Raw genomic sequence first — 27,588 nt, 5'->3', positions numbered from 1 at the left:
GTAGAGCAGAAAGCACTACCTACCCAATTTTATGTAGCAAGTGTCAGGACCGGGAATCGAACCCACACTCTGCTGATCAAACACCAGAGCTTGAATCCGGTGCTCTTAACCGCTCGGCCATGACACGTTGTGTAACGCACCTAAAAGAACCCAGTGCACTTATAAAAACTAGGTGTTCACGGCACCTTGTAAAAAACATTACATGGTGCCATCAAATGATTACATGTAGGTCCCATAACTCAAAACGCAGTCCCACATACCTTGCAGGAAATACTGTATGTTACAGCGCCAGGAGCGTCACTGAGTGACGGATATGCGCGCTATAATAATAAGAAGCCACTAATAATTATTATAATGGTAATAGAGTTTCAGGGGCTTCTTTGAAAGGCTTTTATCAACTAACTGATTCTTCCGAGTACAAAAAGTCACTTGGTAACTAATAAATTACGAAACAATACTTGCTTATGAGTTACAGTAATACAGTATACACTTTTAAATTATACACAATGAAAAAGAGCAGACAAGATTTTACTATTCCTTAAATCTAAAAATTGAAATTGAATTCAATCGCATCTCCAACAGTTGAGTAAAAAGTTGTTAAAAATTACAAACACTTTAGAACATTCAATCCTGTGAACTCCACATACATACATAACCAATGCTGGATGGCTGTGGGGTGAGGTCAAGACCATTATAAATACAAGATTCATTTTCGTGATTTTGTAGGTCCGAAATGTTTTCCCTTATCTTGGGACCATTACTTCACAGAGTTTTTCGTTATAACACCAAACTTACTGTCCCTCAAACCAACTTATTTCTTCAGCGGTATACCAAACATCTTCCTGATAAAGGAAGCACACAATACATGTACATGTGTACATTATAACGTCCCATAATTACAGTCCATGTGTAATTTGTGGGTGAGTGTATGGCTGCTTTTGGATCACCACAGCTCAGGCTTTGGCTTAGGCTCTGGCTAAGGCTCTGGCTTACGTACTGTCCACCTCCTTGATGTCCAGTACTGATGCCAAGCCCAAGCCCAAGCTTTAAGATTTTCCAATGGAAGGGCACGACACAAAAATTGGAATGGCCTGGCCCTCTCGTAGATGAAGTTCCAGGCCAGGGGTCTTTCTCAAACCTCAGCTTAGGCTACGGCTTAGGCTATGGCTAAGCTTGGGCGATACCACAATATTATTGAATATCGCGATACTAATTTGGAAACGATTTCGATATCGGATCGATTTGGTTTTAATCAAAATAATGAAAATCGCGATATCGACCAAGTATCGCAATATCGCGATGTACATTATATTTGCTAGCTGAGACATCTTGCACCCCATAGGTTTGGAGTAAAACCAGAAGAATAGGTCATTATAAACACCTCTCTTGTGCACTGCTATCACTGTCTCTTCTACAACTTTCACTGGGAGTTTGAAGACTGAAGATGTCAAATTTAATTAATGGCAATTATATCGAATACCGCGATATATTGTCGGCGATATATCGTGAATAAAATAAATCGATATCGCCCAAGCTTAGCTCTGGCTCCAGGCCACTTATTTTGTGCAATATGAGCTGCTCCAAAATGCAGGTTAAAAGCCGAGCTGCATGTACGCAGAGTGCGGAGCCTAAGCCGGAGCCCAAGTCGAGGTTTGAGAAAGGCCCCTGGAATTTGATTGCTGTAATGTAAGCAGCCCCATGAAATTGGGTCCTATTTCTCTCTCACATTGCTAGGATTCAGAAGTCTGGGAAACTGCTGAGGCTAAAGAGCGACATCCCATCTTGAAAGTCACCCTTGGATGACCCCGCCTTTTTGCATTGACACGGACATGTGCAGTTGCAGAGCGGGCACGGGGGGCTCCTAGAGTCCTTACTATCTATGGTGATACCGTAGTTGGAATCCACTTGTGGTTGGGTTTCGGCAGGTTGTTTTGTATTCTTGATGTTCAACCACTGTTCGATCATATCGTCCTTCTGCTGACGATTCTTCCACGAATCCTCACACGAGCCTGGCCGAGTGGAAGAACCCGTCTCAGGTTGGGCAGGGCTTTTAACAACTCCTGAACCGGCGTTTTGATTGGTGGAAGTACAGGCATGACAGGGAGCCGACGATGTGGCTGTCAACTGAGGAGAAGTGGTTGATGGTATGGGTAGCTTTTGAGATCTCGCATGGTGAGGAATAAGGGTTTGGCTGGTATTCATGCCAGGGTTGCCGGCTGTAGTAGTATGATCTTTATGTGAGGGTAATTTAGACGCAAGGGGAATACAGCTGGTACATTCTGATGTGGATGAGGAGGTCTGGATGATGCCCACTTTACCACCGTCGTCTGTGATCAGTTGGATCTGTGTCTGCGAATGGGCGTTTGAGTTGGAATGCATGACGGCGTGATCAGGGGAGGAAATGGTGAGCATGACCGGCGCGGGGCAGTGGTTCGCCGTGGCCGCTTTGCAGGGTTGGGATATGGTTACGCCAACGGGCGCCACAGGGAGACACGACGTGGTAGCACTCCGCGTAGTCTGGATGATTTTTGCACAGTCGCCGGATGTGTTGCCCTGCTGGCTGTAATGCACACAGGTATCGGACGTCTTCTGGTGAGACACGGCGCAGACGTGGCTCTGGCCAGCCGTGACGGTGTTTGTGCCTTCGGTATTGCTGTTGTTTTGCTTGCCGATCACCGACACGTTACACGTGTGATGGGGAAGTGGTTGTGGAGCGATGACAACTTGAGTTGGAGTTTGACAGTCGGGATTGATGGTTATAATGAGGTTTTGGCCGACCGTGCCTGAACATGCTGAAGGGATGCTGTGAATGATGACAGACTGGCCCGTATGTTGTGCTTGAGGTTCCACTGCTCCTGTTATTAAAAGAAAGAATAATAATGGCAACTCTTATATATACAATATTGTCAGAAACGGCTCCCTCTGAAGTAACATAGTTTTCGAGGGAAAGAAGTAATTTTCCACGATTTTGATTTTGAGACCTCAAGTTTAGAACTTTAAGGTCCCGAAATCAAGCATCTGAAAGCACACAACTTCGTGTGACAAGGGTGTTTTTTCTTCCATTGTTTCTTGCAACTTAAACAACCAATTAAGTTCAAATTTTCACAGGTTTGTTATTTTGTGTAATTTTCAATCCGGATAGTGTGCGACCGTTTCACACTGCAAGGTCTTACACGGGTCGAAGCAGGACGCGGCTACTTTTTATGTACTCAGTGCCTTTTGTACTTTTTTTTTCTTAACGCGCTGGTCAACTGTAGTGTGCGCGGATGGCGCCACACACACTCAACACGGATCGAAAATTAACCTGTTCTCTAACTTGTTCACACAACGGCTTTTGATCCGTGTTAGAATCTTCAACACTGATAGAGATTTATCAACCCACCTCCCAGGCAGAGTTGGTTTCGACACGGTCAAAGCGCCATATCCGGATCGACACTTGTGTTGAAAAGTTGTAGTGTGAAGGACAGTGCACATTATCCGGATCGTATTCGTGTCCACAAGATTGTTTGTAGTGTAAATAAGGCCTTATAGTAAGAAGAATATTACGCCTCTGTATAGATCAATAACACATGTTGTTATTTTAACCAACCTATTTGGTGTTGTGTATTTGATGATCCAGCTGATGGCAAGTTATGTACGTCAACCATTTCAACGTCTGCGTTGACCTTTTGACTTGCAGGATTTGCAGCAGCAGTCACATCTGGAATCTAAAATCAATCACAACAAAGGTTATACATATTGCTACAGTCACCATGGACACATGGTTAGACTGTAGGACTTGCAATCACAAGGTTGGGGGTTCGATCCCCAGCTAACTGCTGATTTCACAATGGCTAGAATAAATATGGTCGTCTAGTTACTGAATCACAATTTCTTGATTTGTGCAATTCATAATCATAGACGTTAAACCAATGTTTGTATGAGAGAGATTGGTTGTTGCCAGCTTGGTGTTTATATCCCCTTGTGGGAGTTTGCCGAGTTCCCTTGATGGGAAGATCATCTAAACAAACAACCAAACAAACAATCAAACAAACAAGCAAACAAACAAACAAACAAACAAACATCCTTTTAAACTCTCAGAAATATAGTTATGTCTCCTGCTGAACTACAATTACAGTTGGAGGGTCGACTCTGTGCTGTATAGATGCATTCGCCAAATGATATTATATGTGACCCACTCTGTGAAAATGAGTCGGATGTCGACCAATGCATTATTATGTAATGGACAGTTCAATGTGACAAAATAATTTTTAGCATAAAAACTTACTTGGTAACGAGTAATGGGGAGAGGTTGATAGTATAAAACATTGTGAGAAACGGCTCCCTCTGAAGTAACGTAGTTTTCGAGAAAGAACTAATTTTCCACGAATTTGATTTCAAGACCTAATATTTAGAACTTGAGGTCTCAAAATCAAGCATCTGAAAGCACACAACTTCGTGTGACAAGGGTGTTTTTTCCTCATTATTATCTTGCAACTTCGATGACCGATTGAGCTGAAATTTTCCCAGGTTTGTTATTTTATGCATATTCAGATACAGCAAGTGAGAAGACTGGTCTTTGACAATTACCAATAGTGTCCACTGTCTTTAAAACCAATGGATTGTATTGAATGGTCAGACAGTAGGGTAGGAGAGGCAATAAAGTATGAGTGGCCGATTCACCCCAACCATTCACAATTACTATTTACCTTTGTCGGTATTGCAGTTTTACTTTTTGATCCACATGTACAACCAGTAGCAGATGAATTCACTGTACCAGCTATGCTAGATTCATCAGCAGTTTCCATCGTTGAAGCAGTTGCCTTTTGATTTAAACAAACAATAATAATAATGGTAGTGGCTTCTCATGAGTTTCACCTTTGAAAGGGCAAGACCATTTTCATTTTGCAACGGGCACTTTCACACGAAAAACTTAAAGTCAATGGAATACTTTTGAAGCGGCACCAAGGCAAAGACCAGGGGCAACAGGAGAGGCCATGGCCTCTGTAGCCTGCGTGTAATTCCAGGCTTATAAGTGCTTAATTCAGTCACTCAGTGACACCCATGGCACTCCAACATTATTACCGAGCTAAATCAATCCCATCTCTGCCCTCACAGGTACCCATTTACCCCTTGGGTGAAGGGAAGCAATGATAGTTAAGTGTCTTGCTCAAGGACACAAGTGTCACAACCGGGACTTAAACCCAAGTTTACCATACAACCTGGGAAGCAGTAGTTTAGGGATCACCTTTAACATTGATAGATGCCGACACAAATTTTGAATCTGACCTAAAGTTGATAATTCTAGTTGTTGCAAGGGAATGTTGCATTTACCACACAAATAGATCTGGATAAATGTTCTCAACGCTCTTATTAAAGCCGAAAGAGAAGACAATGAAAAAATTTGGGATATCTTGGTACCTATTCACTCCAGGTAAAAGAGAAGCATAGTGTTTTGTTCAAGGACACAAGTGTCATGACTGGGATTCGAACCCAATTGAGTTCAGTGCATTAGACTGCTTGGCAGTGACATGCCATGAGTGTGTTTAGGATTGAGAACTGAATATCAGGAAATATTTCATTGACAAATTTTGCCAAGGATTCTCGGAAAAGCGAACTATATCACTGTATTAGCCTAGAACCCAATGGAGAGAAGACAAGGAAGGCAGTTCCAATTTTAGATGTTGGAGGAAAACTCCAGAGAATTATTAATAATTGTTACTATTATTATTTGATAAACTTACTACCTCCTGACTAGCGCCCTCTAGAGATGCAACTGTTGACGACGCCGAAGATGAAGTGGACTGTTTATCGTGTCCTTTCTTATGACTCTTGAGGCTGTACTGCGTATTGAAGGTACGCTTACATCCATCTTCCTGACACGTGTACGGCTTCTCACCTGTACATTATAACAAAACGACAATTCATCAATAAAAATCAACTTCAAGGTTGAAAAGTTATGGGTTTAATAGTTACTTTCCTGGTTTCTTTTAGCTGGTAATATTTTTTGATATTTTTCTCCATTTTGTGCTTCTGACTACTAGCTACCTTCAATTCAAAGGAAATCAATACTCCAAACAAAAATTTAAAATTAAAGCTCTTTGCAAGCTCTTCAACAATATAAAAGATACAGTTAGAGTGAATGATAGAGGTTTTTTAGTTGCGGAGGGATTGACCACTTGTTTTACCTGTGTGCGTTCTGACGTGCGTTTTGAGGTGATGGCTAGCGGCAAAGCCTTTTCCGCAAAAATAACACCTGCAAAAATGTAAATAAGAAGAGTTTAAAGACAAAATATAGGATATATAATGTGATTATTCCCAAGAACAAAAAGAGGAGTTTCCATCTGAGAAAATACAATAGGGGTGTCAGAAATAAAATAAAATATAGGAGTGTCGAAACAAAAAGGCAACTCCAGGTGTGTGCGCCCCCATTACAACTTGAGGATGAGGCGGCCACGGACGCAAATCTTTGCCAAATGTGGAAGTGTCGTGGCCGAGCGGTTAAGAGCACCGAATTCAAACTCTGGTGTTTCTGATCAGCAGAGTGTGAGTTTGAATCCCCAGCCGTGACACTTGTGTCCTTAAGCAAGACACTTCACCACTGCTTCGTCCTTCGGATGGGACGTTAAGTCGTTGGTCCCATGTGTTATGTAACGCATGTAAAAGAATTCAGTGCACTTAATCAAAAAGAGAAGGGGTTCGCCCCGATGTTCCTGGTCCGATCGGCAGCAAATTGCGCCACAGCACCTTGTAAAACCTTCCATGGTGCTATCAGAATTAGGTCTCATAATTCAAACGTAGTCCCACATCTTGCAGGGAATACTGTATGTTACAGTGCCAGTGAGGAGCGTCACTGAGTGACGAACATGTGCGATAAAATAAGCCACAATTAGTCTGAGTTTGGCCAGCGGACTATGCCAGTTAAGGGAGGACGCTGAAATACTTACTTGAATGGTTTCTCCCCAGTGTGCGTCCTGATATGTTTTCTGAGATCACTGAGGGTTGTGAAAAACTTGGTGCATCCCTCAGAGTCACAGTTAAAGGTTGATCCAGTGTGCAATCTCTGATGAGCTTTCAATCTGTAGGATGTCATCAGAAGATTTAGTTAATGTGTAGAACCAAATTTTGTTTTACTCCACAAAATGCCACGACCGTCTAAGTTCATGAAGTCAAAGGAAAACCAATCAATTTAAGGGAGTTTTCCTTTGTATATAACAATAACAATATATAGGTAATGTAGAGAGAAATTGAAGAATAATTATTTGAATATCTTCAAGTGTAAGACCCTGCGAATGCTTTGTGCCAATTTCATTGCGTCACAATTGGAAAGGGGCACGTACCGATTATTGTGTGACAAAAATGTACATAACCAGGATTTAAAAGTAAAAGTTAAAACAGTGATATTCTTGTGAAGTTGTGGTATGTGTGGTTACTAAAAGTTCATCACAGCAAATAATTCTTACCGATAAAGTGTATTGAAGGATTTTTGACATCCTTCCAAAACACAGGAATAAGGGCGTTCTTTCGTGTGGACGCGCACATGGATCTTCAGGCTGTAACTCGTTAAAAACGCTTTCCCGCAACCTTTTTCTTTGCACACAAAACTAAAGTCCCCCGTGTGCGTTTTAAGATGCGTTTTCAAGTTCCCAGCCGTACTGTACGTACGATTACAACGTTCAAATTCACAGTTGTATCTGTGAATCTCCTTCTTTTTGGTCGTGGGGTTTTGGCTCTCCATGGTCAGGGTTGCCCCAGCGATATCATCGGCCATGAAGGCATACCCAGCCATGCCAGGGGCAGGGCTGATTTGTGTCTGGATTTGATCCGCTGAAATCGTATGGTGGATGAAGCCATCACAGCCATGGCCGCAGTTTCCGTCGTGTTTGTCACAGTCTGCATCGGGGCTCGAAGAGCCCAGGGTTCCATGATGATGAACGCCCGTAAGATCATCAGTTATATTCGTGGTAGACTGGAGACTCCCTAAGCTCAACGTAACATTGTTGACGTCGTCATTGTTGACGGGGTTCGGCGGGTTGGGATCGTCTTTATCGGCATCTGAGATACAATGAATGTAAACCAACGTACGATCAAACTCGAAGGACCCGGTATCCCCCTCCTGGCAGTCAGCGTCGAAGTCGTTATCTTCATCTTCCGACTCCTCGTCATTTTCTCCTACATCAAACGCATCTACGCCCAAACCATCGACATCGGCAGGGTCGGAGTTGTCGTAGTCCGCCATTTTTGCTTGATCATTCACACTTCTTGTTTACCGGTACACTGTACATACGTTCACTATAGTCCTAGAATATGTAGCATTACAGTCTACACACACGTCGTCCATAGTTATGTACCCGTCCCGTATAAATAATTCGCCAACGACTGTCATTAACCGTCAGTGTTATGTGTTAATGGGGGAAAGACCCCGAAGTGCATTGTTGTCCGGGGGAATACATTTGATATCCCAGAATGGACCAACTTTTAGGGAGGTGGTGTAAGATTTTTGGCTAATTCAATTACTACAAAAAGTTCTGTAATCTGTGTATGTGTTTCTGAGTACTTTCAGTTGTGAAGTCATCTCTCGGCAGACGACGCAACCACCTGCGAGCATTCTAACCCGGGAAGTTAAAGACTTTTGTAGATTATTTAAGTATGAGATGAATGACCATATCATAAGATCACTGGCTTTGGGGGGGGGGGGGGGGGGGGGGGCACCTTTAGCTGTGAATTGGGCCATTTAGTACCTGATATAACTTTCGAAGTAGGCTAATTTCATCAAGCACGGCATCCTACTGTGCATTTTACACCAGGCAACCCGGTCCAAATAAGTAACAAATCGAGAGGGATTCAAACCCCTCACCGGCACCCGCACCCAATTTGAACAGTGGGTGCGTTCGATTAGCTTCCCCGGGTCGACCCCGGTGTGTGGCACTTTCTTTTACGAGGACGAAAGTGTGCAGATAAATACCCACGTTCGTCCTGGGGGAAAAAACCCGCCACACACCGGGGTAGACCGGACCCAGGGAAGCTAAACGAACGCACCCAGTGTGTCGGAGATCAGAGTCAGGTAATTAATGGCAATTAGTGGCCGTATGCGGGCGCCCTTCAAAAAGCATTGCCGCCATCTTTGTATTTATGCACAAAAGTCGAAAAACTACAGCCGTCTTTATTTATCGTTCCCGGTTAGTAAACAACAACAGCTATGTGGACGTGTACTGTGTGGAAAAGACTGTGACAAAGCAAGTGAAGTATGACGACAGTGAAAGAGTTATTTGGGCCTTTCAGCGGCAGGATAACTGGCAGTTTTACCGACAAGGTCATTTCATTAACGCGGCATTAATTTGCGGAAAGTGGTCCGCGCGCGCAAGACAATGAATGGACAAGATACAACAACAACTGAGTGAAACGGAAGTGACAGCCATGCTCTAATTGATCGAATGCACAAGCGTGTGTTTAAATAACGACTTATTATCCAGTATTTATTGAATTTCCAACGCCAAATGCATACGTTTTCTTCACGGGTACCTAAAGTTGAGAAGTTAAACTAGACAATTTTACTACGATATTTTTTTCAACAATAGAAAATTGATTGATTAGTTTATTGCTCCATGATGCGACATAGAAATTAGAATTTTTTTAAAGTCAGTTATTGAATTGATATTAATTCTTGGATTGAATCTCAAATCATTGATTGACCTGTTTGTCAGGCCTGGCTGTTTAAAACTGTTGAATCATCACACAGAGAACGAATGAACTTGTCAAAGTATTCCTCTTTGAAACAAAAGGCCTTGTTGAAGAAAGTTTGTGCAATGTCAATCACAACAACATCAACAACAGCAGCAACAACACATCCACCACTGTTTGCATGTACCAAATGCAACAGCCGTCATCCATTTGAAGAACTCTCACAAGGACAACAGCTGTGCAAGGTAAACGTACATAGAATCATCTGCTGGGCCCAATTTCACAAAGCACAAAAACATTTCTACTAAGCACAGAAAAATATTGCTAAGCAGAAACTGGTGCCGGAAAAGTTTCCGTATGGTGCCACCACTTTTTCATTCGATATGAAATAATAAAGTATCTAATTTACCTCAATGAGATATCCTTTTTCGTAAAAATAAGTGAAAAATTGGTGGCGCCATATGGAATGTTATCCCTGGTGCCAGCCAAAAGTCAATGAAGTTTATTGAAGTGAGTGAGTGACTGCCCCCCCCCCCCCCTCAGTTTTTATGCTTGGCATATAATTTTGCTAAGCAGTACTCCTGCTTAAATATGAAATAGCTTTTGGGCCCTGGCCATTTCCAACAATTTCAATCGTTCTGATTTTTTGGATGTGTATCAACAACTTTACATTCATTCCAATTGCAAATTGAATAATTTTTAATAATGCAATCAATGTCTTCCCTATGCATGAGTAAACATTTTTTTTTTTTTTTTTTTTTTTTTTTTTTTTTGTGGAACTCAAATCTTAAAAGAATCCGTTTAGAAAACCCCAATTGGCAAAAAAAAACAAAGGTAAATTAGATATCAAGTAAAAACTGATATCAGGTTTCAAACTTGATAAATTTACCTTTGGTTTCAATTCAGCAAAAATTTCAACAAAAATTTGTTTCAAGAATGCCCCAGTTTTGAAAATTCCTTGGGAAAACCCTGATGAAGTTAGACTTGTGGACAAATGGTAAGTGTACTGGGCAGTAGTTTTTGGGAGTAGGCCTACATATATACTAAATTAGGCCAACGCTAGCCCAGGTTAGACTCCTCCGTTTAACTGACTGACGTCCTACCAGGGCTAGGCCACTGCCAGTTTTAAAAACAAATATACGGCAAATATTCACACAATCTTTCAATTATGCTTTAATTTGTTTTCATTTTGCAGGAATGCAGAGGTTCCTATCCAGTGGTGAAATGTACTTACTGCAGAGCTGAATTCCAACAGGAAAAGTATGCCATATTGAAATGTAGAAAACACTATTCAATGCCATGCATCTGTCTGAATCAATCAAGTGACTTCAGCTATGGCTGTGGGGATGACTGGGCTGGTGATGTGGCTATGGATGTGGGTTGGGCTGTAGCTGTCGGTATTGCTTTGAGTATGGATTTGGCTAAGCTGCGGGTATGGCTATGCTATCGCTTTGGACAAGAAATTTGATCATTTTGTCCATAGCCACTGCTGAAGCCTTTAGGGACCTAGTCAAAATTTGGCGATTTGGTCCATGAAAAGCGTTTGAAACCCATTGTTATAAATGCATAATGTTTGATGTTTTAAAAGTAGAATACAATGATCCATACATACATGCCTCCAAATTGCACGGTTTTCCTTTAACATGGTGAACTAACATGACACGCCATTCTGTAGAGTCATATGTTTTACTCCACAAAATGGCAAACCAGAAAGTAAAAGGAAAACCCTGCAAATTTGTTTGTGTGGACCATTGTATTCTACTTTTAAAACATCTTTCCAACCATGCATTTTTCTTACAAAAAAATAAAGATTTTCATCTAGACCAACTCGCTGATCCTAGGCAACGTGTTCGGTCCCTTTAAAGGATTTGGGTACTTTTTCAAAATGTCCATAGATTTACATTAAACTAACAGGGTTTGAAGATTTGACTTTGGAGTTTTTGAGAAATGAGTAAAACAATGTCATGAAAATACGTTTGTAAATGATTAAAATAATTTTCGTCTCATGAGACAAAACTTATTTTCATGACATTGTTTTACTCATTTCCCAAAAACTACAGCACCTCAGCACATTATATTTTCAGGGAAGCTTTCTACTATCATTATCTTCAAACTGTAAGTTTAGTGTAAATTTGTGGACATTGTGTTTTTTGTCCGACAAAAGTTACATAGACCCTTTAATATTTATACGTTCTGATTAGTGTCTGATGCATAAACTACAGCTGCACATGTATCATCTGTCCACGATTTCTGTCTTTGATTCTACACATTTTTCACAATCTCTTCTTTCATGTTTGTGAAAAACAAAACAACATTGATATGTGTTCTCATTTCTTTCTCACCCAGCAAAAGCAGCACAAACACAATCTGCAAGAAATGCGCACAAAATGTCAAGCTCTATGGCACTGTAAGTTTTAAGTGTTACGTGTTGTTTGTGTTAAACTCTTTTCACACTGTGTCTCTTATCTGCGTGGTATACAGCCCTGGGGAGGCCCTGGGGAGGCCCTGGGATTTTATTACCCAACATTTAATACCCCGGCGCACTGTGACCCTATTCCACGGGCTTCCACGTTTTTAATTTTTTTTTTATGCAAGTCGCCAGACATACAAGGCGTGAAGGTGTGGGGTACCATTATTTTTTTTTTCCAGAGGCCTTTGCCACCTTCTCCTAGGGCTGAAATAGGGTTACCCCTTTTACAGTCCATTCGGATGTAGGCTTGGGTATCATCAATCCGAAGCATGGCCGGTAGAGCAGAAAGCACTACCTCCCCAATTTTACTTAGCAAGTGTCAACGACCGGGATTCGAACCCACACTCTGCTGATCAAATACCAGAGCTTGAATCAAGTGCTCTTAACCGCTCGGCCATGATGACACGCCACGTTACAAGAAAACTCCAGGGTTTGTCCACTTACATGTACTCTGGAGAAGGGGTGGATATCCTCAAAAATGCCCATTACTCGAGGCAAACCGGAAAAAGTCCAAATTAATGGTAAAGTGATCAAAGTGTGAAAAGGCAGGCCATTATTCCGTAGAGTAACACACCAGGGAATAAAGTAATGTGAAAAGGGCTTTTGTGTGTGTAAACGATTAGGATCACAACGTAAAGAGAACACCTTCTATTGGTTGAATTGCTCCACGCAGAATAGGCACACGCTCATTCAACCAATAGAATGCGTTCTCTTGGCGTCGTTATCGTTCTCGTTATCGCTGCAGTGGGACCGGGCCTTAAGACCTGTCTGGCTATTTTACGAAATGCACCCTACAATTTGCACTAATTCCCTTATAGTTTTGAGCAGACAAGGTGCTCATTTTCCCCCATAAGAAACTGCATTAAGTGTGAACTGAACATGGGATGGTGGTGGGATGAAAAGCTCCATGGCTTTAATTGTGAATTGGCTCAATGGTGTGAAAGGGGCTTGTGTGTGTTAAATATGCATGTAGAATCTATTGTCACTTGCCCCTGTACATTCATTCAACAGGAGTTGATTTTTGAATGAGGTTATGGTATTGATTGACACTTGCCCACTTAGCTGCTTAGTACAGAAAACTCTTGCTGGGCGGAAACGGGTTACCGGCCAAACCTTGTCATGTAAAATGTAATGTACATAACTTGTGACTGGTATCCCTGCACAATTTTGCTTAGCGAATGATATCTGCCCAACAGCTTGAAGAAATTGGATACCGGACTTGGCCTTGGTGCAACATCTATTGGAAAGTCAGTAGGTCAATTTTTTCAAGCTCACTGGTTGCACTTTGCCCTGTTGCTACTTCCGGTCACTTCTTAAGCCGGCATATATGTCTTCCGTACCCTTTTTCTGCGCGGTTCATAAGCGATTCTTATTACAGAATTTGACATTTTGAATGAGACGATAATATCTTTGCAGACAACCTTGTACCACAAATATCTTGCCCATGCAGGCCTTGAACTTTGCTCTTGAACAGACTCTCTGTCATGGGGCACTTCTATGGGGAAAATATAAATTTGTATTGGAATCTTGCAGAGGGCACCACAGCCAAAGCACAGGGCACCGCGGGAATTAGCCTTATTGAGATATGGCGGACACCATAGGATTGCACTGTTTGGTTATGGTGTATACAGAGACTTTTAACCGAACCTATTGTGTTGTAGAAACGTGTCCGCCATATCTATAAAAAAAAAGGCTTATTACTATTGGTGCCAAGGGTTATTTCGAGGTCTTCCCTTCCTACTTGATATTAGCAGTCGCTGATTCCAGTGAAAAGATGTTTGTTTCTCTGTCTTTTATAGCCAAAGCCATGCGAATACTGCAATGTGATTGCAGCATTTATCGGTAACAAATGTCAACGCTGCGCAAACTCAGAGAAGAAGTACGGCCCTCCACACACGTGTGAGCAGTGCAAGCAGAAATGTGGCTTCGACAGAAAAGAAGAAAGAAAAAAGGTATGCGTTTGCAATTCAAACAGAAAAATTTGTGCACCATTTTGACATGTCAGTCCAAAAATGACACGTCATCTCCAAAAATAGCCTTTAACTTTTTGCAAGAATTGACTCTAACCCCTAGAGAACATTTGTACCATTCCGACTTTTGAGATACTCCCTAAAGACAATAATAATAATCAAAAAGTGATGCCATACTATTTACTCAATGTTTTTTGTTTGTTTAGGTTGATGGGAAACTTCTTTGTTGGTTATGCACGCTGTCCTATAAAAGGGTCCTTCAGAAGGCTAAGAAGCGGAAGTATGAGTTAGCGAGCAGCCATCACCGAACCACTCAGCAAAGTAAAGACAACAACGAAGTGGACTCCAGTAAATCAGACGAGAAGGTGGACAAAGTCGCTAATAGGTTAGTTTCAAAGTTACCATCCAATGATGCGAGAGTGCATCAGTGTCTTTTGGGGGAGAGGAAATTGACATTGGGGCTGAAGCAGGGTATACAGGCCTGGGTATGCCTGAGGGCTCAAGCAGGGAATAGTGCACAGTTGACTAAAGTCACCATTGGGGCTCAAGCAGGGAATAGTGCACAGTTGACCAAAGTCACCATTGGGGCTCAAGCAGGGAATAGTGCACAGTTGACTAAAGTCACCATTGGGGCTCAAGCAGGGTATAGTGCACAGTGGACTAAAGTCACCATTGGGGCTCAAGCAGGGTATAGTGCACAGTTGACTAAAGTTACCATTGGGGCTCAAGCATGGTATAGTGCACAGTTGACTAAAGTCACCATTGGGGCTCAAGCAGGGAATAGTGCACAGTTGACTAAAGTCACCATTGGGGCTCAAGCAGGGAATAGTGCACAGTTGACTAAAGTCACCATTGGGGCTCAAGCAGGTATAGTGCACAGTTGACTAAAGTCACCATTGGTGCTCAAGCAGGGTATAGTGCACAGTTGACTAAAGTCACCATTGGGGCTCAAGCAGGGTATAGTGCACAGTTGACTAAAGTCACCATTGGGGCTCAAGCAGGGTATAGTGCACAGTTGACTAAAGTCACCATTGGGGCTCAAGCAGGGAATAGTGCACAGTTGACTAAAGTCACCATTGGGGCTCAAGCAGGGTATAGTGCACAGTTGACTAAAGTCACCATTGGGGCTCAAGCAGGGTATAGTGCACAGTTGACTAAAGTCACCATTGGGGCTCAAGCAGGGTATAGTGCACAGTTGACTAAAGTCACCATTGGGGCTCAAGCAGGGTATAGTGCACAGTTGACTAAAGTCACCATTGGTGCTCAAGCAGGGTATAGTGCACAGTTGACTAAAGTCACCATTGGGGCTCAAGCAGGGTATAGTGCACAGTTGACTAAAGTCACCATTGGGGCTCAAGCAGGGTATAGTGCACAGTTGACTAAAGTCACCATTGGGGCTCAAGCAGTGTATAGTGCACAGTTGACTAAAGTCACCATTGGGGCTCAAGCAGGGTATAGTGCACAGTTGACTAAAGTCACCATTGGGACTCAAGCAGGGTATAGTGCACAGTTGACTAAAGTCACCATTGGGGCTCAAGCAGGGTATAGTGAACAGTGGACTAAAGTCACCATTGGGGCTCAAGCAGGGTATAGTGCACAGTTGACTAAAGTCACCATTGGGACTCAAGCAGGGTATAGTGAACAGTGGACTAAAGTCACCATTGGGGCTCAAGCAGGGTATAGTGCACAGTTGACTAAAGTCACCATTGGGGCTCAAGCAGGGTATAGTGCACAGTTGACTAAAGTTACCATTGGGGCTCAAGCAGGGTATAGTGCACAGTTGACTAAAGTCACCATTGGGGCTCAAGCAGGGTATAGTGCACAGTTGACTAAAGTTACCATTGGGGCTCAAGCAGGGTATAGTGCACAGTTGACTAAAGTCACCATTGGGGCTCAAGCAGGGTATAGTGCACAGTTGACTTAAGTCACCATTGGGGCTCAAGCAGTGTATAGTGCACAGTTGACTAAAGTCACCATTGGGGCTCAAGCAGGGTGTAGTGCACAGTTGACTGAAGTTGGCATTGGGGCTCAAGCAGGGTATAGTGCACAGTTGACTAAAGTCACCATTGGGGCTCAAGCAGGGAATAGTGCACAGTTGACTAAAGTCACCATTGGGGCTCAAGCAGGGAATAGTGCACAGTTGACCAAAGTCACCATTGGGGCTCAAGCAGGGAATAGTGCACAGTTGACTAAAGTCACCATTGGGGCTCAAGCAGGGTATAGTGAACAGTTGACTAAAGTCACCATTGGGGCTCAAGCAGGTATAGTGCACAGTTGACTAAAGTCACCATTGGGGCTCAAGCAGGGTATAGTGCACAGTGGACTAAAGTCACCATTGGGGCTCAAGCAGGGTATAGTGCACAGTTGACTAAAGTCACCATTGGGGCTCAAGCAGGGTATAGTGCACAGTTGACTAAAGTCGCCATTGGGGCTCAAGCAGAGTATAGTGCACAGTTGACTAAAGTCACCATTGGGGCTCAAGCAGGGTATAGTGAACAGTGGACTAAAGTCACCATTGGGGCTCAAGCAGGGTATAGTGCACAGTTGACTAAAGTCACCATTGGGACTCAAGCAGGGTATAGTGAACAGTGGACTAAAGTCACCATTGGGGCTCAAGCAGGGTATAGTGCACAGTTGACTAAAGTCACCATTGGGGCTCAAGCAGGGTATAGTGCACAGTTGACTAAAGTTACCATTGGGGCTCAAGCAGGGTATAGTGCACAGTTGACTAAAGTCACCATTGGGGCTCAAGCAGGGTATAGTGCACAGTTGACTAAAGTTACCATTGGGGCTCAAGCAGGGTATAGTGCACAGTTGACTAAAGTCACCATTGGGGCTCAAGCAGGGTATAGTGCACAGTTGACTTAAGTCACCATTGGGGCTCAAGCAGTGTATAGTGCACAGTTGACTAAAGTCACCATTGGGGCTCAAGCAGGGTGTAGTGCACAGTTGACTGAAGTTGGCATTGGGGCTCAAGCAGGGTATAGTGCACAGTTGACTAAAGTCACCATTGGGGCTCAAGCAGGGAATAGTGCACAGTTGACTAAAGTCACCATTGGGGCTCAAGCAGGGAATAGTGCACAGTTGACCAAAGTCACCATTGGGGCTCAAGCAGGGAATAGTGCACAGTTGACTAAAGTCACCATTGGGGCTCAAGCAGGGTATAGTGAACAGTTGACTAAAGTCACCATTGGGGCTCAAGCAGGTATAGTGCACAGTTGACTAAAGTCACCATTGGGGCTCAAGCAGGGTATAGTGCACAGTGGACTAAAGTCACCATTGGGGCTCAAGCAGGGTATAGTGCACAGTTGACTAAAGTCACCATTGGGGCTCAAGCAGGGAATAGTGCACAGTTGACTAAAGTCACCATTGGGGCTCAAGCAGGGTATAGTGCACAGTGGACTAAAGTCACCATTGGGGCTCAAGCAGGTATAGTGCACAGTTGACTAAAGTCACCATTGGGGCTCAAGCAGGGTATAGTGCACAGGTGACCGAAGCCGCCGTAGGGGCTCAAGTAGGGTATAGTGCACAGTGGACTAAAGTCACCATTGGGGCTCAAGCAGGGTATAGTGCACAGTTGACTTAAGTCACCATTGGGGCTCAAGCAGGTATAGTGCACAGTTGAGTAAAGTCACCATTGGGGCTCAAGCAGGGTATAGTGCACAGTTGAGTAAAGTCACCATTGGGGCTCAAGCAGGGTATAGTGCACAGTTGACTAAAGTCACCATTGGGGCTCAAGCAGGGTATAGTGCACAGTTGACTAAAGTCACCATTGGGGCTCAAGCAGGGTATAGTGCACAGTTGACTAAAGTCACCATTGGGGCTCAAGCAGGGTAGGTAGTGCACAGTTGACTAAAGTCGCCATTGGGGCTCAAGCAGGGTATAGTGCACAGTTGACTAAAGTCACCATTGGGGCTCAAGCAGGGTATAGTGCACAGTTGACTAAAGTCACCATTGGGGCTCAAGCAGGGTATAGTGCACAGTTGACTAAAGTCACCATTGGGGCTCAAGCAGGGTATAGTGCACAGTTGACTAAAGTCACCATTGGGGCTCAAGCAGGGTATAGTGCACAGTTGACTAAAGTCACCATTGGGGCTCAAGCAGGGTATAGTGCACAGTTGACTAAAGTCACCATTGGGGCTCAAGCAGGGAATAGTGAACAGTGGACTAAAGTCACCATTGGGGCTCAAGCAGGGTATAGTGCACAGTTGACTAAAGTCACCATTGGGGCTCAAGCAGGGTATAGTGCACAGTTGACTTAAGTCACCATTGGGGCTCAAGTAGGGTATAGTGCACAGTTGACTAAAGTCACCATTGGGGCTCAAGCAGGGTATAGTGCACAGTTGACTGAAGTCACCATTGGGGCTCAAGCAGGGTACAGTGCACAGTTGACTAAAGTCACCATTGGGGCTCAAGCAGGATATAGTGCACAGTTGACTAAAGTCACCATTGGGGCTCAAGCAGGGTATAGTGCACAGTTGACTAAAGTCACCATTGAGGCTCAAGCAGGGTATAGTGCACAGTTGACTAAAGTCACCATTGGGGCTCAAGCAGGGTATAGTGCACAGTTGACTAAAGTCACCATTGGGGCTCAAGCAGGGAATAGTGAACAGTGGACTAAAGTCACCATTGGGGCTCAAGCAGGGTATAGTGCACAGTTGACTAAAGTCACCATTGGGGCTCAAGCAGGGTATAGTGCACAGTTGACTTAAGTCACCATTGGGGCTCAAGTAGGGTATAGTGCACAGTTGACTAAAGTCACCATTGGGGCTCAAGCAGGGTATAGTGCACAGTTGACTGAAGTCACCATTGGGGCTCAAGCAGGGTACAGTGCACAGTTGACTAAAGTCACCATTGGGGCTCAAGCAGGATATAGTGCACAGTTGACTAAAGTCACCATTGGGGCTCAAGCAGGGTATAGTGCACAGTTGACTAAAGTCACCATTGGGGCTCAAGCAGGGTATAGTGCACAGTTGACTAAAGTCACCATTGGGGCTCAAGCAGGTATAGTGCACAGTTGACTAAAGTCACCATTGGTGCTCAAGCAGGGTATAGTGCACAGTTGACTAAAGTCACCATTGGGGCTCAAGCAGGGTATAGTGCACAGTTGACTAAAGTCGCCATTGGGGCTCAAGCAGAGTATAGTGCACAGTTGACTAAAGTCACCATTGGGGCTCAAGCAGGGTAAAGTGCACAGTTGACTAAAGTCACCATTGGGGCTCAAGCAGGGTATAGTGCACAGTTGACTGAAGTCACCATTGGGGCTCAAGCAGGGTACAGTGCACAGTTGACTAAAGTCACCATTGGGGCTCAAGCAGGATATAGTGCACAGTTGACTAAAGTCACCATTGGGGCTCAAGCAGGGTATAGTGCACAGTTGACTAAAGTCACCATTGGGGCTCAAGCAGGGTATAGTGCACAGTTGACTAAAGTCACCATTGGGGCTCAAGCAGGGTAAAGTGCACAGTTGACTAAAGTCACCATTGGTGCTCAAGCAGGGTATAGTGCACAGGTGACTGAAGCCGCCGTAGGGGCTCAAGTAGGGAAATTCGCCAATTGGGCTGAAATAGTTAAACCATGTTTTCCCAGAAGGTATTCTTCGTTAAAGTCAAAACCTGGAGAGGAATTCTGAAACTGTAGGCCTATTGTAAAGCATTGTAAGTTAGCACAAAATCTGCAGGGGTTGATTTCACAAAGATAGTCGTAGCATAGAACTAGTACTACAACTCTTTAGGGGTTATTAAAAAACCTAAGCTAGGATCTCGGCCTCATTCAAGATAAGACTGGTTTTAATTCTTTGTAAAATCCACCCCTGGGCTCAACCTCATAAGAGCTGATGAAGCACAGAGAGTAGCTATGCACAATTACCATTCTACATCTACCATGTGACTGGTATCATGCTTTCTTATTGCAAAGCGAAAAGCAATATCTGCTTCTTAAGCAGCTCTATGAAATTGGGTCTTGCAAGGTCAATGCCATAGATCTCTATCATACTGTCACCATCTTGGTCATATTCCCTGTTTCCAATAACAGTAATGAATGCTAACATTCATTGTGCAAACATGGTGCCATACTATTACTTCGTCCAGCCTCAGTTTGGTGACAATGAGTTAGAATGGAGTAAAATCAAGATGGCCACACTGTGATACAGTTCTATTTGCAAAATACTTGTTATTCTTAAACCATACATTGCTCTTGTGTGTAGCAGGTCTGCACCAGAGCCTAACAAGAAACTGGAACCTGAGTCTAACAAGAGGGTTAAGACTGACTACTCAAGTAACGGCATCCTACCTTCATCATTGTAAGTAGTTGTCATTTCAACTTCCAGCATTCCCCAAACTTTACTGGACACTATTCTGCTATTGGTAGTTACTCAAAATAATGGACCCTTCCCATGAAATATGCTAATTACATTCACGCATGCCTACATACCCTATTGGTTGGCAAACGCCATAGAGTTGTGAACTAAGCAGACGCGCAATTGCGTGTGGGTCATGCAGCCGTGTACAAAACAGCGCGATGTTCCCTCATTTTGTCAACCCAAATGTTTGTGCCCACGTGCTATGTGTAATTTACATATTTCATGGGAAGGGTCTATTGTTGGCATAAAAATTTACTAGGATACAAGAATGGAGAGCAATTGATAGTATGAAACAATGTGAAAAACGGCTCCCTCTGAAGTAACATAGTTTTTTAAAAAAGAGGTAATTTCTCACTCAAATGCTTCATGCCTGAAGATGTTTTTTGGTACTTGAAAGCACAACAATTTTTGCAATAAGGTTGTTTTTTTCTTTCATCATTCTCTTGCAACTTTTGTTAACCTTTTTATGCATGTTACTTATACCAAGTGAGAATGCTGCTCTTTGACAATTACCAAATGTGTCCGGTGCCTTTAAGGGTTTTGATACCTTTTGTAGATCAAGTTGTTTTTCTCGTCGGTCCGGTTGTAATGATCTCGCTGCAGCTGCCATTCCAATTCTTAATGTTGTTCATCCATGATGTTGCTTGACGACCTCTCATTCTCTTTCCCTCGACTGACCCTTTAGCATATATTTCTTTGTCGAAACCTCCTTGATGCATGACATATCCAAAGAAACTCATGCTTGTGTTGATTCTACATTGATTTGTTTGATTTTTTAAATTAATTTCAACAGGTCTAAGTCAGATGTTGCTTTCGTTGACCCCGGGAACACCGATCACATGGTTGCCATGACACAGCTTCGGGAGACCATAGCCTCCCTGAAGAAACTATTGACAGAAAAGGAGAAGGTCATCTTGGAACGAGACAAGAAGGTAATTCTATTAATTTTGGTTTTACCCATATTATTATAAATATTATAAATAATTTGGGGGGCTAATCATCCTAACTCGCAGCTAACAGCTGAATTGCGAAGGGCGCGGCTACAATGTGTTCGAGAAGCAGGCATGCATGGCGCATTTGGCTGCCAGCCACATCAACCCATTATGACCACGGAGCACAGCCAAGTTCAAAAGTGTTTGATTTTTCCCGAGGGAGGAAAACCGGATGGTCTGGAAAACCCTTGTGGCACAGCACAGAACCAACGCACAACTCAACTCACATATGGCCCTGGCCGGGAGTCGAACCGGGGTCACCTTGGTGAGAGGCGAGCACTTTACGCACAAGCCAACCGTGCCACCATTTCAATGTATACTCAGTGCTTTCCCGAGCTCTGTGAAAAAATCACATGCATATTACTCAAGTGGAATTCGAACCCATGCCCTTTGCCATTCTAGAGCAGTGTCTTACCAACTAGACCACTGAGATTGTCCGGTAGCAGAGGGTACCGCAATGATAATAGATGGAATTTTCCATTGGGGATAAGAAAATTAAGTTTGGTTTTACCCATATACGCCAATGTGTGTTAGCCCTGTATGTTCAGTACTTTCCTGAGTTCTGTGAGAGTGATTCTATTGACACAAGATCGCCAGTGAATGTAGTGAATCGATGGAATGAATCAAATTCATCCAGCAAAGGGCACTTCCATTGGAAATCTTTAAAGGCTTTTCTGCGCCTTGAACACCCAGCAGGGTGGACACTTGCGCATCACAAGTCTTATTATTAGTATTATCATTAGTCTATGGGCAAATTTTCAATCAATCAATCAATATCCAGACCTTCGTTTATAGAAATAGAAGGAGCTCTTTAATCGCTCTCCTGAGAATGCTCAGGAGCTCAATTTGAGCTCCTAAAAAATCACTCTTCTTAGATTGTCCAGGAGCTCAATTTGTTTGACTAGCATACTCAGTTTATGAATACTATTACTAAAATGGTCAGGTTGGATCGGACTTGGACATACACAAATACGTTTACAGACAAAATAAAATAAAACAACCCCGATCCCACTCCCGTGTGACAAAATACCGCACGATTTTAAGGTTTTATGTTTAATGTTTCCTTTTTTTGTAAAATGTTTTCACATTTTATATAAAGCATTAGAAAATACACATTTTCTTGCGAGAAAATACGTCGTTGATCCATGGTTGATCTAGTAGTAGTTCTAGTATTGCACGGACGACGTATACAGTAGCGTGTGTGTGTACGGACGTGTACCCGGCTGCGAGTTCGTAAAGCTAGCACTCTGTTATTGCGCTGCTCAATCTCGAGATTGCACAACAGATGTTGATTGAGCTACGTACACCGACGGTATGCGCTTCACCCTCGCATTTGCGCCGCCTGGAAATGCGCTAAAACTCCCACGTGACACTTCGAGTCTTGTCTCAATGCGTTTATTGCTGGTTTGCGTAGATTTTATCAATAGAGGGCGTTTAATATCACGCTAGTGCTTCGTTCCAAAGCGACCTCTAGCAGTCAATGTTTCTTTTATTCATTGTGTTATAAATAAAATACACCGTAATGATCGAGGAGGAGCGCTGTCGATCGCGCACCTGAAAACAGCTCAAAAACGAAGGTCTGAATATAAAAGTCTTATATAGCGCATGTATCTACCAAACAAGGTACTCAAGGCGCTGAGTATACAGAAAAAGGTTTCAGAAAGGTTATTGAAGTGATGATTTCTGAGACCCAATTATTTAGCACCTTATAAGGGTTTACAAGGTGGTACGGCGCATACAGCAGCCACAGACAGGAACACCAGGGCGGACCCCTTCTCTTTTCGATAAGTGCACTGGGTTCTTTTACATGCGTTACGCAACACATGGGGCCAACGGCTTTACGTCCCATCCGAAGGACGAAGCAATGGTTATTAAGTGTCTTGCTTAAGGACACAAGTGTCACGGCTGGGGATTCGAACCCACACTATGCTGATCAGAAACACCAGAGTTTGAATTCGGTGCTCTTAACCGCTCGGCCACGACCAAGGCAAAGAAGACTATGGAGTCCATGGCCTCCATGTCATATATTCTGTAGACACTGAATGCTAATTGAAGCAATTGTTGATGTTTGAGTAGCAATTGACGTTATTTCATGCAGCATTTTGCCACGCTATACAAGGAAAATCGCTCACTGTATTTGTTTATTTTGTTTTCAGATAACGGAGCTGAGAGCCACACACATGCAGATTGAGAAGGATCTACGGAATAAACTGGGTGTTCTTCAGAGGCAGCACGGAGAAACCATGGAAGATGTCCAGGTAGCATTTTCTTTTAGGATCACTTTTTTTCTGGCCACATTTGCACAAACTCTGGTAAAACCATTGCATCTTCTTGAGTCACAAAAATGCTGTCAGACATTGTCCAAATAGGAACTTTCGGGACGCTTGGTGGCAGCAGACTTACCAGGTAAAATCCATGGTTCTCGGTAATGTGGGCATGCTTAGAACTACGTAAACAATGGAACTTTACCTGGTAAGTCTGCTGCCACCTAGTGCCTCAAAGTCTCCCATTGATGGCCTAAAATTGGTGGCCTAAATGATAGTCTCCAACATGTCCAACTTAATGTTTTTTTTTCCAAATTTGTTACCCTCTGAAAAATCAACAAAATCTTCACTAAATTTTACTTTTTCCCCAAGAACCGAGTATCATTCATGCTATACCAGTCACCAGTAGCTGAAGTTGTTTGGTTCGGATGCGGAAGCATTTGCCTCCATTGCCTCTGTCATGTCTGTGAAGTATCAGGTCTGACATTGCAAGTTCTATTTTGTTCCCTTTGCATTTCCAGGGAAAAAAATTGCAACTGAGAAAATAGATAAAAAGGCCCAGTCCCACTGCAGCGACAACGAGAACGATAACGCTAATGATGCAAAGAGAACGCATTCTATTGGTTGAATGAGCGTGTGCCTATTCTGCGTGGAGCAATTCAACCAATAGAATGTGTTCTCTTTGCGTCGTGATTGTTATCGTTTTCGTTATCACTGCAGTGTGACTCAGCCTTAAGCCGTTGCAAACTGCTTACCAACCAAAGGACCTATGGTAGTTGATTGCCTGACGTTTCGTCGCTACTAGCAGATACTTTCTGGAAGGTTACAAATTATATTGGATGAATATTTTCCGAGCTTCATGTTTGCTGTTTCCTTTTCCCATCTTAAGGCCAAGAATCGTGCTCTTGCCAAACAAGTCTCCATGATGTGCAAAACTAAGCCAGAGAAGACGGAAGTAAAGACTCAACCCTTGGTTTTATGATGGTTGGTCCGACTGCAATCCATGTAGTGTATCAGGTAGGACACTTATTTTTTAAGGCACTGGACACGATCGGTAATAACTGTCAATGACAAGTATTCTCACTTGGTGCATCCCAACGTATGCATAAAATAACAAACCTGTGAAAATTTGGGCTCAATTGGTCATTGAAGTTGCAAGAGAATAATGAAAGAAAAAACACCCTTGTCACAGTTGTGTGCTTTCAGATGCTTGATTTCAAGACCTCACAATCTAATTTTGAGGTCTCTAAACCAAATTCGTGAGAAACTACTTCTTTCTAGAAAACAATGTAACTTCAACATTTGTGTGCTTTCAGTCAGAAGTCTTTTAATATTTGAGTGAGAAAAAATATTGTTACTTCAGAGGGAGCCGTTTCTCACAATGATTTATACTATAATCAACAGCTCTCCATTGCTCATTACCAAGTAAGTTTTTTTATGGCAACAGTTGTTTTGAGTAATTACCAATAGAGTCCAGTGCCTTTTTGACCACAAGCAGGGCCCAATTTCATGGCTCTGCTTACCGCCGAATTCTGCGCTTACGATCACGATTCTCCGCTTTCATCCAAGCACTGAATTTCTGCGCTATCCTTGTAAGCGTAGAATGCCTAGTAACGCGGAGTACGCACGCGCAGAAGCCAAAATTTTCCACTAACCCGTGAAATACGCTTGCCGTAAGCACTAAATTCCCTGCTTCCATAAGCGCCGATGCTGTGCTTACGGTAAGCAGAGCCATGAAATTGGACCCAGATGGTTTGACCGCAAGCAGATGGAAGCACAAAGGACAAGATCAAAATATGGAAAGTGGAATAAAAACTAATGAATTAATAAATTTGTGTGTGATTCAGGGTTTCGGCTGGTTCCAATTCAGATCTTCATTGAGTTTACACAATGACTGCTTTTGAGACGCGCTGGTACCCATGACCACCCGGCATCCTACTCGCAGCATCCTAACGCAGCTCCGCCCTCGACTTGTGAATTCATCTCGACTTCAGGCCATTTGTATTTTTAAGTTTAAAACAGTAATTCAATTTTTTTGTACCAATTTGTAAATGTTGTACATAGAATCTGTAAGATACCACTTTTTACTTCACGCAAGTGAATTTATATAGTTTTTTATTTTTTAAGATAAAGGCGTTTCGTGTTAGAACACATGTTTCAAATCTTCTTCTCTCTGTACATACAATCTTTTAGAAGTCGGGCCCCAATTTCATAGAGCTGCTTAACAGTAAGTAAATTTTCGTGCTTACTGTAGCAGAAGAATTTGCTGAGGTGTAAGCATATTTCACAGGTTAGCAAGAAAATTAGGCGGCCATATTGCGCTTTCACCACGGATTTGCATCGTGATGTCATATTTGTTTTCCTTGCAGTAAGCACCGAAGGGAAGCATGCCTTTTTATGTGCTTACAGTTAGCAGCGCTATGAAATGGAAATTGTACAGTTAGCACAAAATTGGCCGTTAAGCAGCTCTGAGAAGTTTGGCCCTGGTAGCTGATGTAGGAAGGTAGTATTGAGTCTGTTAATAGCAACCTCGTTCCCAGTGGTGTACCATCACAACCCCTGGAAGTGCGCCCTTTGAGATATCCCAATATAGACCTTTCAAATTTGTTTCCATTTTTGATAAACAAACCAAGCTGGTTATCATGGACCGCCGAATGTTAGTAAAACACTCAATGTGTTTTAACCAAAATAAACATTTCCCTGCAAATTAAATAAAATACCTACAATGATTGGTTGTTTTGTTTTCCAACAAATTCAAAAGTATGTTCGAATATTTGTGTAGAGTTGTAACAAATAGTAGCTATCTTTTTTTGTTTTGCATTTTTTGCTTTCCATAGATGATAGTTTTCCAATCTCGGTTGGCAAAAACTTGGGCTGTTTTGTTGCAATGGAAAGGTCTATATTGGATATTTTAATCAGTACTTGATCTCAAAATTGTCACAGCCCCCAAAAGGGGTCTCAAGTCGAAGAGCCACTCTCATTCTTCTTTGATCTTGTTACATGTCTAACGTTATGCAGTTTAGTCTGACCGTGTAAAGACATGATTCATTTGAAGTGGATTGCGGCAACATCTTGAGATGCGCTTACTAAACGCCCTACAAGCGCCTTATAATCGATAATTGCTCAAAAGTTAATATGCATGCACGCAGAGCATTCTTTTTTTAACAGCAGATCGGTGTTGTTTTGAGATGGTTCCACTCCAGTGGTTTAAGTGAGGAGAGTTAAAGGAACACGTTGCCTTGGGTCGGTCGAGTTCGTCTTTGAAAAGCGTTCTGTAACTAGTTATAAAAAGCATATGGTTAGAAAGATGTTGTAAAAGTAGAATACAATGATCTACACAAACATGCCTCGAAATTGCGTGGGTTTCTATTTACCTCGTCGACTAACACGGTCGGCCATTTATGGGAGTCAAATTTTTGACTCTCATAAATGGCCGACCGTGTTAGTTCGCAATGTAAAAGGAAAACGGTGCAATTTTGAGTGATACTTGTGTGGATCATTATATTCTACTTTTAAAACATCTTTCTAACCATATGCATTTCATAACAAACGGTTTCAAAGGCTTTTTACAGACCAACTCGTCCGATCCAAGGCAACGTGTTTCTTTAATGGTGCGGCAAGCTGCCCATGGCATGCATGGTAACGAGGAGGGCTGAGTATTAATCATGAATAGTGTGCATTTTAGGCAAAACAGTTTTTGGCATCTCAGAGTAGGTGCAGGGCCCAGTTTCATAGAGCTGCTTGAGCATAAATAAAAAAAAGCTAAGCACAAACAGAAAAACGCTTACCAGAAAGAGGTTAAGTTATTGCCATAATAGCATTCCGCATGTGGCATTTGTGACTTGTGTACTGCCCATTTTTGCTTAGCGAA

The 27,588-nt window shown here is 42.8% G+C and overlaps 2 protein-coding genes across 4 annotated transcripts; one reads left to right on the top strand and one right to left on the bottom strand.

Annotated features, from left to right (window-relative positions):
• Positions 1-1,298: 1,298 nt before the first annotated feature.
• LOC117296338 (metal regulatory transcription factor 1-like) lies at positions 1,299-8,243 on the bottom strand. 2 transcript variants are annotated; one of them, XM_033779208.1, is made up of 7 exons: positions 7,443-8,243; positions 6,927-7,058; positions 6,168-6,235; positions 5,724-5,878; positions 4,689-4,802; positions 3,590-3,707; positions 1,299-2,855 (listed from the first exon to the last, which is right to left on the bottom strand). In XM_033779208.1, exons 1-7 carry the CDS (start codon positions 8,216-8,218, stop codon positions 1,738-1,740), a joined length of 2,481 nt encoding a protein of 826 aa, XP_033635099.1. In that variant the 5' UTR covers positions 8,219-8,243; the 3' UTR covers positions 1,299-1,737. The 2 variants fall into 2 exon arrangements, with proteins under 2 accessions (XP_033635099.1, XP_033635100.1); XM_033779209.1 differs by having other exon boundaries at positions 5,727-5,878.
• An 864-nt stretch (positions 8,244-9,107) lies between these two features.
• LOC117296337 (protein FAM76A-like) lies at positions 9,108-25,652 on the top strand. Of its 2 annotated transcripts, none has more exons than XM_033779207.1 (10): positions 9,108-9,905; positions 10,856-10,920; positions 12,007-12,067; positions 13,930-14,082; positions 14,307-14,485; positions 20,309-20,401; positions 21,255-21,393; positions 23,610-23,711; positions 24,607-24,734; positions 25,565-25,652. In XM_033779207.1, exons 1-9 carry the CDS (start codon positions 9,726-9,728, stop codon positions 24,697-24,699), a joined length of 1,065 nt encoding a protein of 354 aa, XP_033635098.1. In that variant the 5' UTR covers positions 9,108-9,725; the 3' UTR covers positions 24,700-24,734; positions 25,565-25,652. The 2 variants fall into 2 exon arrangements, with proteins under 2 accessions (XP_033635098.1, XP_033635097.1); XM_033779206.1 differs by having other exon boundaries at positions 20,306-20,401.
• Positions 25,653-27,588: the final 1,936 nt, after the last annotated feature.

Source organism: Asterias rubens, chromosome 11 (genome assembly GCF_902459465.1).
Source record: "Asterias rubens chromosome 11, eAstRub1.3, whole genome shotgun sequence".
NCBI classification, from domain to species: Eukaryota; Metazoa; Echinodermata; class Asteroidea; order Forcipulatida; family Asteriidae; genus Asterias; species Asterias rubens.
Note: the sequence above shows the minus strand (reverse complement) of the source record. Positions and strands in the feature narration are given on the sequence as shown.